At 43.3% G+C, this 15,431-nt stretch overlaps 1 protein-coding gene across 4 annotated transcripts in view; it reads left to right on the top strand.

The window, feature by feature from the left end:
• The window catches only part of MAP4K4 (mitogen-activated protein kinase kinase kinase kinase 4), a 239,111-nt gene that overhangs the window by 133,337 nt on the left and 90,343 nt on the right, over positions 1 to 15,431 (top strand). For all 4 annotated transcript variants that reach the window (XM_073351753.2, XM_073351762.2, XM_073351771.2 and 1 more), the window contains exons 4-5: positions 8,524 to 8,649; positions 14,739 to 14,849. In XM_073351753.2, coding sequence (XP_073207854.1) covers positions 8,524 to 8,649; positions 14,739 to 14,849 — 237 coding nt within the window. The remainder of the gene's footprint in view (positions 1 to 8,523; positions 8,650 to 14,738; positions 14,850 to 15,431) is intronic.

Below are 15,431 nucleotides of genomic sequence, written 5' to 3'. Positions count from 1 at the left end.
GATATCAGTGAGGCTGTGGATGTAAAGCAGGAGTTTTCAACTCACTTGCTCTGCAATGGCTGCCTCGAACTCTACCCTCAACACACAATAAAGAGAACACTGTCCCAAGGGTAGAAAAGGCTCCCTCTGTTTTGAATGCAGCTGTGTATTTTTAACCCATTTGATAGAAACTTGAAGCAAAAAGTGCCCAGGCATATGGTTGTGAAGAACAATCCTGGTGTCCTGGCCAGTTCCAGTGAAGCGCTGGTTTTGCCATAGCAAGAATATTCTTATTTTATGAAGTCCGTCCAGGACACTAGGTCAGTGCGTTGCCATTCTGCTGCTGTGATGATGATATCAAGTGATACATGTTGAAGCAGTTTGGGTTTGTTGGCAAGATTGCCTGGATGTGGTTTATCATTCACTTCATAGACCAGGTATTGCCATAACATGCAGGATGTTTCAAAAATATTTTCGTTTTTTCCCTATCTTAGGAGTATAGAATCATAACATAGGACAGCTCAACGGGTGGTTTTTGAGGCAACTGTAATTGCTGTGCAGCTCTGCCTTCTAGGTCAGCTGCACAATGCTGGGCCTTAGCAAGACGTTCAGGAAGTCACATACTGCAATAAACATACTGTTAGATATCTGTTGGGTTTGCTAATAATGCATTTAACACAGAGTATCTGTTGGGAAGGGAACAAAAACTTTTGTAATTTCCAAGTGCAAGGTATATGGTGGCCGCCAGATGGCGTTATTACAGATAAAGGTCCGAATTCTGTTTGTTTGTGATGAATATGAGTTTAAATCTTGAGAAATGGTATTATTGTATTGTGTTGGATCTCAGCATAACTAGTGTTGTAACCACTAATCAATTTACAGACAAGGTCCTTTGTTAGAATGACTATATTTAGAAATTCCTAGAGATACTAAATGGCCGTAAAATGTTAAAGTAATATCTGTAGTTTAAATAATGAAAACTGGAGAGGAGTCCACTTGATTTAATCATGCACCTCTTACAAAAATATAGCTTACTGCAAAAATTACTAGTAATCAGACATTCTGTCACAAACAGCTGGTGAATGTGTAAGTGAAAACACTTAGAGCAGTGGTGTGGCAGGCAGAGACAAAGAATGTTTCTTTGAGAGTTTGTATCACTGATAATGGCCTACAGTGGTAATTGGTGCCAGCTGCATAAAATCACTAAGTGGGGTTTACCAGCTGCCTCTGCCTTCCAAGGAATAGGATGTAGCCTTGTATTGCTTCCTGAGAGGGATACTTTCTCTTCGCAATCATTTTAAACTTACTCTTTGTCTTTGTGACCAGTGGTCTCTGGAAATTGACAGAATAGAAGTAGTAACTGCAAGGAATATAGTATAGCCTGGAGTGCCAGCTTTCAACGCACCTTAATCCTAACATACAACAACCTTTCTGTTCAAGCCCCAGGTCTTTTCTGCGCAGATGTTGCCAGTCATGTTACAAAATATCCTTTCAGTGAAGCATGCATTAATGAGTAGTGCTGGGTGGGAAATAGTTTTCCTGTCTTGTGAGAGCTTTAGAGACTTCCAAGTTTTTTTCCCATCTAAACAGTGACAAACAAGTCAATCTCAAAAAATTTCATGAATTGATTAAACCAAAAAAACCTTTTTGGATTAGGTCACTCAAAACATTTCACTTAGATTTTGGCACTTTCTTATTTTTAACCTTGTTTAATATAAATAAACTAAAATTTCAAAATGAAAAGTGATTTTAAATGGGAAAATGGAACTTTTCATTTCAAAAATGTCAAAGTGGAATGTTTTGATGGCCTCTAAACTTTTTTCCAAAAAAAGTTTTGTAATCGGGAGATTGGTCAAAAGTGATCCTTTCCCATGAACAATTTCACTTGTGACAAATTTAGCATTTTTTTGATGAAACATGTAGTCAGAAAATTAGCAACTAGCTCTGCTGATGAGATCACCACTTTTTCTTACTATTATTTGTCTTGCCATGGCACCTGGAAACCTTAGTCCCATTTTCCTACTTGGCATTGTTCAAACATATGCAGTCCCTGCCTTGTAGAGCTTACAGTCTAAGGCCCCAATCCAGCAAATGCTTACACATTGTAACCACCTGCAGTATTGGGGTCTAAGTATGTACTACAGTAAAACCTGCCAAGAGCGACCATTCATGGAAGTTAGCAAAAGGGGTCTTGCAAGAGGTGGTCTCTCTCCAAAGGTTTGCACACCAGGGAGCGGAGGTGTTCCGTGGCCTCTGCACGTAGGTGCTCGTGACAGTTCTCTCTTTACAGGTGGTCTCTGAGGGCAGGTTTTACTGTACTTGCAGCCAAAGAATGATTTAAACCTAAAGGCTGACGCATTAATCCTTGGGTTCAAAAAATTGTAATGCTCAGAATTAAGATTCAAGTGAGCAAATATAGTTAAATGGTTATGTATTTTTTGCCTTAAACAGTACTTGATTGTTTTTAATGATGATCTACTCCTGAGGGCATTCTGTGCCAAAACATTAAAAAACTGCGCACAATATTTTAAGATTCTGCAAAATTCTGCAAATTTTATTTGCCAAATAAACGCAGAGGCTCCAGCATGGCATTGGGGAGCACAGGCCACAGACAGCATGGAGATGGGAGATCACTGTACAGCTCCCCCCACCCCAGACACAGACTCAGTGGTGAGGCTACACCCACCCGTGACACAGCGCATGGACTGGGCCTGCTGCAGAAACACCCCAGGGCCCTGCCCCTCCATGCCAGGTGCACCAACTGTGGGCAGGCAGGCTTAGTGTGTGTGTGGGAGCCAGGTATGGGTTGAGAGGGTTCTGTGTGGGGCAATCTGGGTGCGGGCAGCTCAGTGGGGGAACCAAGTGCGGGGGGAATCTGGATGCACAGGGGCTTGTTAGGGTGTTCTGGGTGCAACAGTAATGGGACTCTGCAGGGGGGTCCAGGTGAAGGTGGTTGGGGCTTGGGGGCGGGGGAGGAGTCTGAATGTGTGGGGGATAGAGCTCAGCAGGGGGGTTTGAGTGTGGAGGGCTCGGGGGTTGTCCAAATACTGGGGGAGTGGGGCTCAGTGGAGTGGGGATCCAGGTGTGACTTACTGAGGCTTGGTGGGGTGGAGGTGTGGGTGTCAGTGTGGGTGGCTCCTCAAGATGGTCCAGGTGCAAAGGGAGTGGAGTTCTGAGTGCGAGGGGTTGAGGATCGGTGGGAGGGTCTGGATGCATGGGGGTTAGGTAGATGGGGGAGCAGATCCCTGTGCAGAGATCCCTCCCTCTGCAGCTGAGGAGCAATGGGTACAGGAAGGGGTGTGTGGGGGTGAGAGGGGGGGAGAGTTTGCGGAGCTTCCTGCAGCTTGGGGCGAAATCAGAGGGTGGGTCTGACCCAGCCCCAGGTGCTGTGCACAGGAGAAGAGGAAGTCCTGTCCTCCCAAGCCCAGCCAGGACTAGCAGCTGCGCCCGGCGCAGGGTAGGGAGCTGTGTCGTGCGTCTCCTGCCCCACAGTGATTTACCTCTCTGCCGGCTGCCTTGGGCACCTGAAACATACTGCTGGGGAGGGGCGCATGACGGTTCTTGTGGCTTCCCCTTGCTTCACTGTCAGAAAGTCATTTTTCTGTGGGGAAGCAAAGAAATCTGCGGGGGGACATAAATTCTGCACATGCGCAGTGGCATAGAATTCCCCCAGGAGTAATATTCATCGATGTATGATATCCCGTTTTAATTGTCTGTACCTTCAGGTCGATGGAAGAAAAGTTTTTTATTTTTTATTTGTATTCCAACATATTTTAAATATTCAACAAACAGAAAAATATAGATTTGTTAGCAGGTAGAATTGGTCTGATTATTTCTGGACAGATTTTGGAAGGCCTTTGTCACATTTTTAAAAAAACCTGCGATATTGCCAGGCAAGTTAATACCTTTCAGACTTACGCTTGCTGCACTACTTTACCATAACTTAGTGACTCCGTACCTTTTATTATCTTTCATTGTCATTGCTTCTTTCTCTTTTGTACGTGTAATTAGTTAGTTAATTAGTAGACAAAGAATGATGAAATATAATGGAAGATTAGAGTAACTTGGTTGTCCGCTTTAAAGACCAAAGTCACAAATTCCTAAATTGCTAGGTTGAGCTGCCTATATAGTCTATCTCAAGTAATTAGGGGGCACTGGTCGGAGTATAAAGAATCGGTTCCAACAGCGAACTCACCAAAAAAGAAATAATTTAATGGCATACAAGGTTATTGATTTAAGTGTGGGGAAAAATTGAGTCCTCTTTAAAGATTTGGTGATGCTTAGAGCACCAGAGTTGTTCACCTCTGTAATCCAGAGTTCAAATTTGATGGAAACCATATGGTATGGTCTTTCTTTTGGGATGTGGACAAATGTCACTTGGAAACTAGTCTTAACAATTTGTCGTATTGCATTATGATTGGTGGTTATTATTAAGAAAGAGGCCCAGACATGGAAAAGCAGGGCGGCTGCTGCTGGTCAGGGACTGAAGTGCATTGACACAACTGCATGGGAATGGGATAACTGATAGTGCATTGTCTGCCTGCACTCTGCTAGATTTATCCAGTTTTATCAACCTTCCTTTTGTCCCTCTAAAATGTCACTAGATTTATTCCTAAAAGCTACTAGACGGAATGGAAACCCCGACCATAGCTCTGAGGGGCCAGTCCTGTTTCTGTTAAAATCATTGTGAGCAGGACTGAGACCTGCACTACTTAAGAGTCTCTTTAAATACTATTTTTGAGAAATATATCCTTTGTAAGCAAAGTCTTTTTGCCTATGACCATAAATATGTGTGACCAGCCTTCAGCATGGCCTGTCCATTGTATTTCAAGGTTTGTTGTGTTTTTGTGGATTAGACAAAAGAATACAAAAGAACTTTCATGTATCAGAAGTCACTCCAAATAGCAGATGAGTCCAGTTACTTCAAACATCATGCCTCATAGTTAGAAATGATGAAATGATCGTTCTTTCACAGGAACAATGTTTATAGAGGACTCTGATTCACCATATCATTTTTATATTTTATACAAAGTTCTAAACATACCCAGCACTTACAAAACATGTTTTAAAAAAGAAAACTTAATGAAAAGATAAAAACAGGTTAATTGTGGTGCATTTCGGGTTCTCCCAGATTAATAATTAAAATAGACTAATATGGAGGACAACATTTATTCATAAAGTAATTACTTTTTGTTTCGAGCAGTGGTGGTTCCTTTTATGCTAAGAAAGAAGCTAAAGCAGTGTGGTTAATATATAGAGAGTGTTCTGTTACCTGACACCTGCACATGTTGTGAATAGTATACTTTAACTATTAGGCATTTTACAGATTGCAAAGAAATTTGCTGATAATTTCCCCATATCAGTGGCTGATACTGTGGAAGAATCAACAATTTTGCTGGGCTGTTGGTTAGCTTGTCCTCCAGTCAAACTGAGGCTTTAGTTTCTCATTACAGGTGTCTTTCCCCTGTAAATTTGAAGTGTATTAGAATGCAAAGTGATTGAGACCAACAAAGCTAGGCCACTCACTGTCTTGTTCTATTAGGGGGTGGCCAAACTTACTGACCTTCCCAGCCACATGCACCAATCTTCAGAAGTTCAAGATCCTGCTGGGGCTCATGGCCTCATCCCCACTGCAGGGTGGTTAGGTTAGGGTCTTCAGCCCTTCAGGGGAGGCTTGGGGCTTCAGCCCTGTGGGAGGTGCCTGCCCAGGCTTGGGGCTTCAGCTCCACACCTGCGAAGCCCTGAGCCCCAGAAGGTGCATTCCGTGAAGCTGAAGCCCCGAGACTCTCCTCCCACATGGGCAGAAGCCAGAGGCAATGTGTGTGTGGGGGCATGTAACCCTATGTGCCCCCTCAGATTTTTGCTAGGGTTTTCTGGCCCCCTCGGTCACATGGTGCCACCAGGCCCCCTCTCTGCACAACAGCTGCAGGAGCCAGCAAGCTGGGAGCTGCGGTGGAGGGGAGAGCCAGTGGCAAACAGGTGGGAGCAGCAGGGAGGGGCCACTGAGGGTAAGAGGGGGGCATGCTTGGCGGGGGCATGATTCAAGCTGTTGGGTGGGAGCCTTTAAATTGTGCACACCCTCCCCCCGGTAGGCACTAGCTGTCTCTGGCAGAAGCGCCTAGTCCCACCTCCTGCCGCAGAGCAAAAGCCTCCTCCTCCCCTCCTCTTCCTCCCCCCGCCTCCCAAAGTCTGGGCAGAGAATGGAGGGGGCAATGGGGAGGCTCCACAAGTTGCATTTTAACTGTAAAAGAGCTGAAGTTTTTGGCCACCCCTGGTCTATTAAAAGGACTCCAGGGTGATTGTTGGTTAGGATAGGAGCATAGGATAGGAGCTGTTTCTCCTCACTAGTAGGTTTCCCGCTTTCTCTTCCTTCTTAATATTTCCCTCCATAGACAGCCATACTACCTCCACCCATACTGCCTCCAGCCATGTGTTCAGAGGTGAAAATAAGCCGTCTGGTCCGGTCCAGCACCGGTAAGAGCCAGTACACAGCCGACCAGACCGTACTGGCAGGACCGCTGATGAGGGGGGTCAAAAGGGGCGGCTTACCCAGGGCCTGACAACTTAAAAGGGCCAGAGGCTCCCGGCGGTAGCAACGGCCAGGAGCCCCATGCCCTTTAAATCACCACCGGAGTCCCGGGGCTCCCAGCCACCGCCGTTACCATTGGGCTCCAGTGGAGATTAAAGGGCCCAGGACTCCTGGCCGTTGCTACCGCGCCAGCAGCCAGAGCCCCAGGCCCTTTAAATCAATGCTGGAGCCCGATGGTAGTGGTTGCAGCCGGGAGCCCCGGGCCCTTTAAATTACCACTGGAGCCCTGGGGCTCCCAGCCGCTGCCCTGGGGCTCTGGTGGCAATTTAAAGGGCCTGGGGCCTACCATGCCCAGCAGCTGGAGCCCCAGGGGGTAGCGATAGCGGCAACAGCGGTGAGCCCCGGGGCCTTTAAATTGCTGCCCAGTGGGCTGAGTAACACTGAAGGGCTGAGTAACACTGAAGGGCTGGCTGGGGGAGTCTGGCCCCAGCCCTGCTCCTTCTGGTTGACCTCCCTCGCCCCACCCTGCCCCCCAGGACCCTGGGAACTCTGTGTACCAGTAAGTCCCTTAAGTTACTTTCACCCCTGCATGTGTTCTGCATCTCACCCCCAAAGCCACCCTACTCCTCCCACATCATGCACCCTACCTGTTCTTTAAACCCTTTCCAGCCCCCAGGTTTGAGCTGCCTCTAAGGCGTTATGTGTAGAGCTGGATTACATTTGTGTGGCATTTTTCCTGGAAATGCATTTTTGGAGTACCAAACTATTTGTTAATTTGGGCTGAATTCAGTTTGAATATGTTTTGTGTGAGACAAACCTTGAAAACAAATTTTGGAAATGTCAAAATGAGCCCGTTTGACGCTTTGGTTTCAAATCAGGTTTTTTTAAATGTTGCTTTGAAACAATATTCAAAATATTCATTCACTCCAACCAAACGTTTTTAGTGTTTTGCTTCACAAAAAAATGAAAAACATTTAGTTTTGGTTTCAAACAAAACACATTTTTTGCGGGGGTGGTGGTTCAGCCACCGAACCAAAAAAATCAGTGATTTGCTGAGTGTACTGTTATCTGTTGCAGAAAACCTCTTATTCTGCTCAGTTTGGGTCTGGAGAAAACCAGATGCCTTTCTTCGCCTGTGCAGGAATGCTTGGCCAAGGGAGTGAAACCCCTTCCTCTGTCTTTGTGTATAGTATCCTGTTTACATGCTGGACTCCCAGTCATGCTCTTCCTGATGCACTTGCTCTTCCTCTATGGCTATATGGAGCAGGAGCGAACTCTAATGAGCAGTGCAAATGACTCATTCACATAAGTGAGACAACTTCCTCAGTTCCCAAGTTGTCTTCCTGATGCAGACCCACTCTGTCTGCTGCTCTTTGCAAAAGATGGGCTTCCATCCAACCCACTCCTGAAAGCACACTTCAACTGTGAAAACCTGTTCAGCTCAGTGATTGTGGCATTTTAATATAACTGGTCAATTTTTTTTCAACTTTAAAAATGTTTCAAGAAGGGGAAAATCCCCCCCACCCACCAACTCAGGGTGGGTCTTTTTGGATCCATTCTAGTTTTGAATTGCCTTCTGCGAGTCATGTTAGAAGGCTTGTCAGCAAGTTTTTTTGTTTTGTTTTTTATAAATTCTATGCTTATAATAACTTTGAAGAGAGATACTGTCCTACTTACCATTACTTTTGATAAGTGAACCCTTCTGGTCTTTCCAAAACACTTTTGTTTCAAAACACTACTTATAGGAATCTTTCATGGAATCGAAATTAGTTATGTGTATATCTTTTCAGTCATTTATTTCCTTTCAGCATTACTGAAGTTCTGGAGAATAAATGTTTGTTTCAGATAATTTTCCCAATAAGCACTGAAGTTCTGTGGCATGAAGCCAGATTGTGTTTACTGATCATGCTGCTGATATAAATTGAACTTTCCATTATATCTATCCATGCATGTGAGACAAGAGATAAATAATGTATTTGTCATATAAAATACGTGCTTTTTGTTTTGTTCCAAAGGATGAAGAAGAAGAAATCAAACTGGAGATAAATATGCTAAAGAAATATTCGCATCATAGAAACATTGCAACTTATTACGGTGCTTTCATTAAGAAAAGTCCCCCAGGACATGATGACCAATTGTGGGTAAGCTGATGTTTCCCAAGCATGCTCATGGGCTTTTTCCCTTTGGTTATAATTTGAGGACAACAGAAAGATCATATTGGGAGAACAACATTAATGAAATGTGGTGTTTTATGAAGGTGGTTTTATTATAAATCACACAGGCTGATTGTGCAGCCTTAACCAGAAAATCAAGCTAAAATGTGCTATTAATGTTTAATTTGCTATGTAATGTTTAATTCACAATGAAAATCTTAATGTCTGTACACAAGGAGTAGGCAGAATATACAGGAAGACCTGAAAGCTTTAGAACGTAAGCTAAATAATGACTTGGTGTCACAGAGACTTGATGGGATAAGTCTCATGACTGGATAATTGGTATAGAGGGGTATAGCTTGTTCAGCAAGGACAGGCAGGATAAAAAGGGAAGTGTTGCATTGTACATGGAAGAATATATACACTTGTGCTGAGGTCCAAAAGGAGGTTAGAAGTAGACCAGTTGAAAGTAGCTTGGTAAAGATAAAGGGGTAACAAAAAAAAATAGGGGTGGCATCCTGGTAGGGGTCTACTTAGACCACCAAATCAGGAAGAGGAGGTGAATGAGGCATTCTTAGAATAAATAACAGAAATATTTAAAACCTAAGACCTGGTAGTAATGGAGAACTTAAACTATCCAGACAACTGTTAGAAAAGTAATATGGCAAAACACAAAATTTCTGGTAGGTTCTTGAAATGTATTGGGGACAACCTTTTGTTTCAGAAAGTGGAGGAAGTAACCAGGGCACAGCTGCTTTTGACTTGATTCTGGTCAACAGGGAGGAACTGGTAATGAATATGAAGGTGGAAGGCAATTTGGTTGAAAGCAATTGTGGAATAGTAGATTTCTTGATCCTAAGGAAAGGAAGGACTGAGAGCAGCCGAGTAAGTACAATGGACTTAAAAAAAGCAGACTTGAACAGACTCAGAGCACTGATATGTAAAGACCCATGGAAAGAAAATCTAAGGGAAAAAGAAGTTCAGGATAATTGCTAGTTTGTCAAAGAGACCATATTAAAGGCACAACTGCAAACTATCCTTTTGCAAAGGAAAAATGGGAAGAATAATAAGGCCAATATGACTCCATCAGCAGCTCTTTAATGACCTGAAAGTCAAAAAGGAATCCTATTAAAAAAAAAAATGGAAACATGGACAAATTGCTAAGGAGGAGTACAAAAGGATATAACAAGCATGTAGGGAGAAAATCAGAAGGGCTTGAAGAAGAAGAGGAGGAGGAGGAGAAGAAGAAAATGAGTTACACTTAGCAAGGGACCTAAAAGGTTCTTTTAAATACATTGGGAGCAAGAGAAAGATGAAGTAAAGTGGAGATCCTGTAGCCTGATCAATTATTGCTAGTGTGTATACTAGGATTGTTAATTCTTTAGCACAGGTTCTTCCCTTTCAGGTGGCTACACAGAAGTTTGTTGTTCGTTTCAGGATTTATGTGCCAGACAACAGAGATGATAAATATAAACATAAGCTTCACTTAACATCCAAATAAGTCGGCTCATTAATATAACCAAACAGCATAACGCATACAGAGAAATAGGTTTTAGGATGGATAGCATACTCACATATCCTTAAACATTATATAAAACAAAGCCGGAAGAATTCAGTCAGTGGAGTACATCGAAAGAAAGCAGGTCATGAACCAGTTGCTACTGTTTCAGGAACCTGATACACCCAAAATTTAGGGAACAAAGTCAGATCTTTTATACTCATCCTTTATGTGACCTTTCAGATACGTGCCCATATTTGACCCTTTCTGTGATCATAATGACCTTTATTTCTGCCCATTATTTATGTGGTATTCCAGATAACCATAATTCTAATTCTGATCACTGACCTCAGCAATTTGTGTCAATCAGTTTCTTACTAAATCATGAATATCAGGGCAGTCTAGGTGCCTAGTTACTATGTTACAAAATATTACCGAAGCCCCCAACTGTCCTGCTATATCAAGGTAACTTTGCAGGCATGCAGTGTACCTGTTTTTCTGCTGTGAACTTGTTTGTATGCAGAATGAGAAGGCACAACTTTATGTGCTGTGATTAAGTCCTGAGGCCTACTTTGGATAACTAAAAATCAAACATCACACTAGGCCTTACACTTCATAAATGCCTAATATCCCTCATATTTATGTTTTCTACTTTTCCTTAGCATGTTTCAAGTTAATAGCATTTCAAACCTATCAACACTATACCCCTGTAGTGTTGTTACAAAGGCAAAACAGGGCATAGGTTAACAGTCCTATACATAGCAGAGGAGGAGAGCTAATAACTAATCATATCAAGAAGCATGTTTTGCTTCAGTCCTCACTAAAAAGGTTAATGATGACTAGATACTCAACACAACATTAACAACAAGGGGGAAGGAACGCAAGCTAAAATAGGGAAATATCAGGTTAAACAATATTTAGATAAGTTAGATGTATTCAAGTCAGCAGGGCCTGATGAAATTTATCCAAGGGTACTTTAGGAGTAGCTGAAGCAATCTTGGGACAGTTATCTTTGAGAACTCATGGAGGCCGAGTGGGATCTCAAAAGAATGCAGAAGGGCAAACATAGTATCTGTCTTTAAAAAGAGGAACAAAGAGGACCTAGGGGATTGACCCAATCAGCCTAACTTTGATACCTCAAAAGATACTGGAACAAATTATTAAGCAATCAGTTGGTGAGCACTTAGAGGATAATAGGGTTTTAAGGAATAGCCAGCATGGATCTGTCAAAAACAAATAATGACAAACCAACCTTTACTGGATTTGTGGCGGGGGAGGAGGAGCAGTAGCCGTAATAAATATTGTTTTTTGTAAGGCCTTTGACATTGTCCCACATGATATTCTCATAAGTAAAGTAGGGAAATGCCATCTAGATCAGTGGTTCTCAAACTATGTATGGGTCAGGACCCCAAAGTGGGTCGTGACCCCATTTTAATGGCATTTGCCAGGGCTGGCTTAGACTTGCTGGGGCTCGGGGCTGAAGTCCAAGCACCGCCACCTGGGGTCATGGAGGGATTCAGCTCTGGGTAGCAGGGCTCAGGTTACAGGCCTCCTGGCTTGGGCTAAAGCCCTTGGTCTTCAGCTTTGACCCCTTCCCTGCCCAGGGCAGTGGGGCTCAGGCTTTGGCTTTGGCTTTGGCTCTGGCTCCTGCTCTCCTGCCCAGGACACCGAGAATCAGGTGGACTCAGGCTTCGGTCTGCTCTCCTGGGGTCGTGTAGTAATTTTTGTTGTCAGAAGGGGGTCGTGGTGCAATGAAGTTTGAGAATCCCTGGTCTAGATGAAATTACTGTAAGGTTGGTGCACAACTGTTTGAAAGACCGTACTCAGAGTAGTCATCAATAAGGCTAAGATTTAGTCACAGGTATTTTAAGTAAAAGTCATGGACAGGTCATGGGCAATAAAAAAAAATAAAATAAAATTCACAGCCCGTGACTTGTCTATGACTTTTACTATAAACACCCCTGACTAAATATTAGCTGCCCCGGGGCCCCGCTGTTCTGGGGGGCCCTACTTGGGCTGCCCCCGGGGCCTTGCTGTTGAGGTGGTCCCCGAAGCCAGCTGCACTGGCCACTGCTCAAGTATTCCCCTGGATCCAGTTGCTGGGGTGGCCATGGGATCAGCCACACTGGCCACTGCCGCTGCAGAATTTCACAGAGGTTGCAGAAAGTCATGGAATCCGTGACGTCCGTGACAGGCTTGCAGCCTTAGTTATCAGTGATTTGCTGGCAAACTGGGAGGGTATATCTAATTGGGCCCACGGTCAGTCCAGGGTCAGTACTATTTAATATTTTCATTAGTGACTTGGAAGATGGAGGGGAGAGCTTGCTTATGAAATTTGCAGATGACATCAAGCTGGGAGGCTTTGCAAGCACTTTCAAGGACAGGATTAGAATTCAAAACAACCTTGATAAATTGGAGACTTGATCTGAAATTCAATAAAGACAAGTGCAAAGTACTTGACTTAGGAAGGAAAAATCGACATGGGAGGTAATTGTCGCGCTTTATTCAGTGATAGTGAGGCCTCAGCTGTCGTAGTGTCCAATTCTCAGCACCACGCTTTAGGAACGGTGTGAACAAATTGAAGAGAGTCCAGAGGAGAGCAACAAAAATGACAAAAGGTTTAGAAAACTTGACCTATGAGTGAAGGTTAAAAAAACTGGGCATGTTTAGTCTTGAGAAAAGAAGACTGATGAGGGCCATGATAATAGTCTTCAAATATATTAAGGGCTGCTGAAAGAAGACTCTGATCAGTTGTTTTCCATGTGCACTGAAGGTAGGATAAGAAGTGATGGGCTTAAAGTGGAGCAGGGGTCGGCAACCTTTCAGAAGTGGTGTGCCGAGTCTTCATTTATTCTAATTTCAGGTTTCGCGTGCCAGTAATACATGTTAACGTTTTTAGAAGGTCTCTTTCTATAAGTCTATAATATAGAACTAAACTATTGTTGTATGTAAAGTAAATAAGGTTTTTAAAATGTTTAAGATGCTTCATTTAAAATTAAATTAAAATGCAGAGCCCCCTGGACTGGTGGCCAGGACCCGGGCAGTGTGAATGCCACTGAACATCAGCTCATGCCATAGGTTGCCTACCCCTGATCTGGAGCAAGGGAGATTTAGGTTAGATGTTAGGAAAAACTTTCTAACTATAAGGGTAGTTGAGGTCTGGAATAAGCTTCAAAGGGATGTTGTGGAACCTCCATCACTGGAGGTTTTTAAAAACAGGTTAGACAAATATGTGCCAGGGATGGTCTACGTAAACATGGTCCTACCTCAGTGTAGGGGGCTGGGCTTGATGACTTCTATAGGTCCTTTCAAGCCCTACATTTCTATGATTCTGTGATAAGTAACTTTTTCCTTTCCCAGCTGGATAGTAACACGTTTCCTGCTAATGAGGCAGAGATACTGAGCTGCAAGAGAATGTTGCCTTGAAAATAAATCAGCACTTATGATTTCTCTTTTCTTTAATGCGTGTGGGATGTCCATAGCATAGCCACCTGCATTATCAGCACTATCTGCATTGCATTATTCTTCCCTTAACGTAACATTTTCATTCTGAGCCCTGATAACTGATAAGTATTTAAAATACAGTTAACTATTGTACAGCGTACAGTAAATTGAGTCTTGTAAGTTACTTTTCATGTGTGTATAGTTATGTTTAGTTAAAACATGTAGTACCTAGGATGAATCTAGCTTTCAGTAGTGCGAAAGATGTAAGACAGGCATGCACATGTTTTAGAATCAGCATACCTTAAATCCATTAGTTTCTAAATCAAATATTGGAAATCTCTAAGCGTGCTATGAACAGACGGAAGTTGGTTTTTAGTGCTTGGACAAGTAGAAAATATTTTAATGTTAAATGTTTTCATTTGAGTTTGCTTTGGGTAACAGTATCCAGCCCCTCAGGAAGCTGTGCATGCAAAACCAATAGCTGTTCCTGACGCTTGTAAATACAGGAGACGGATGTGATGGTGTGATCAGTTTAACTCTTTAGCACTAGGCTTGTTGAGCGGTGTTGTTAATTGAGAAAATCCAGATGCCCAGCATCAAATTACAGAGAAGAAATCAGCCATTGAAGATGAGCTAACCAATATGAGACATATTCCATATACAGTAGACACTTGCTATAACGCCCTCTGCAATAGCGAACCTTGAGCTATAGCAAATGTGGTCCCTGGATTCCACCTCCAGCCCTGACCACTGTGGTGGTGGGGCTAAGAACTCCTCCCGCCTGGGGCTACGGTGGGGGACTGACAGTGCACTCCTCCCTGGGGCTGAAGGAGCTCTCTCTCGCAACCGCAGCCCCGTGCCAGAGGAGCTGTTTCCAAGTCATTTTTTCAGAATAGCCAGGGGTTGGTTGTAGTGAAAGGGGGTTCATTGTAGCAAGGGGGTACTGTAGGTCATAATAGAGACATTGGGTTTGGATCCACTCTCCATGTGGAGACATTAAACTTGACCATTGTCTTTGTGTGACATGAGCATTGTACTGAACATCACTGCGCCTGTACCCTTAGCTCTTTTGCTGCTGTACACAGATGTGAGTTTTTTGCTTAATACTGGCTTTGTCCTTATGTTTCTTTTGCAGCTTGTTATGGAATTTTGTGGAGCAGGCTCCATCACAGACCTTGTGAAGAACACAAAAGGGAACACTTTAAAAGAAGACTGGATAGCATATATCTCCAGAGAGATTCTCAGGGTGAGGAAGACAGTCTGTTGTGTCTGGAAAAAATACAATCCTATTTCTGTACTAACACAGGTACAACCCAAGAATGATGTCTAGGCTGAGCTTCTAGGAATAAAAGCCTTGAATAGCTGCTGTGTACTCCAATGGCAGTCTTGCTGAAAAGTGGATAACTGTGTCATGAGAAACCAGTTTAGAGTTTGAGAACCATTTTCCATATCACTGTAGCACACTGACTAATATAACACCTCAATACCAGCAGTTACATAATAAAAAATGAGATTTAGGCTAACACTTTCAGAAGTGCTCAGTACTGGCCTTACCATCGTTCCTCTTGAAGCCAGTGGGAGTTGAACGAGGCCAATACTGCATGCCTTTGAAAATACTACTCTTAATGTTTACACATGATTCTGTTCTCAAATCACGCGTAAGGCAGAATACAAACTGGTGTGTTCAATTAGGCACCTCTGTTACTGGAGTACAGTACTAAGGCCTGGTCTACACGTGAGTGGGGAATCGATCTAAGATACGCAACTTCAGCTATGGGAATAGTGTAGCTGAAGTCGACGTATCTTAGATCGACTTAGAATCACTTAC

This window comes from Lepidochelys kempii, chromosome 1 (assembly GCF_965140285.1).
Source record: "Lepidochelys kempii isolate rLepKem1 chromosome 1, rLepKem1.hap1, whole genome shotgun sequence".
Taxonomy (NCBI): Eukaryota; Metazoa; Chordata; order Testudines; family Cheloniidae; genus Lepidochelys; species Lepidochelys kempii.
The sequence above is the reverse complement of the archived record's forward strand: the minus strand, read 5'-3'. Positions and strand labels throughout refer to the sequence as shown.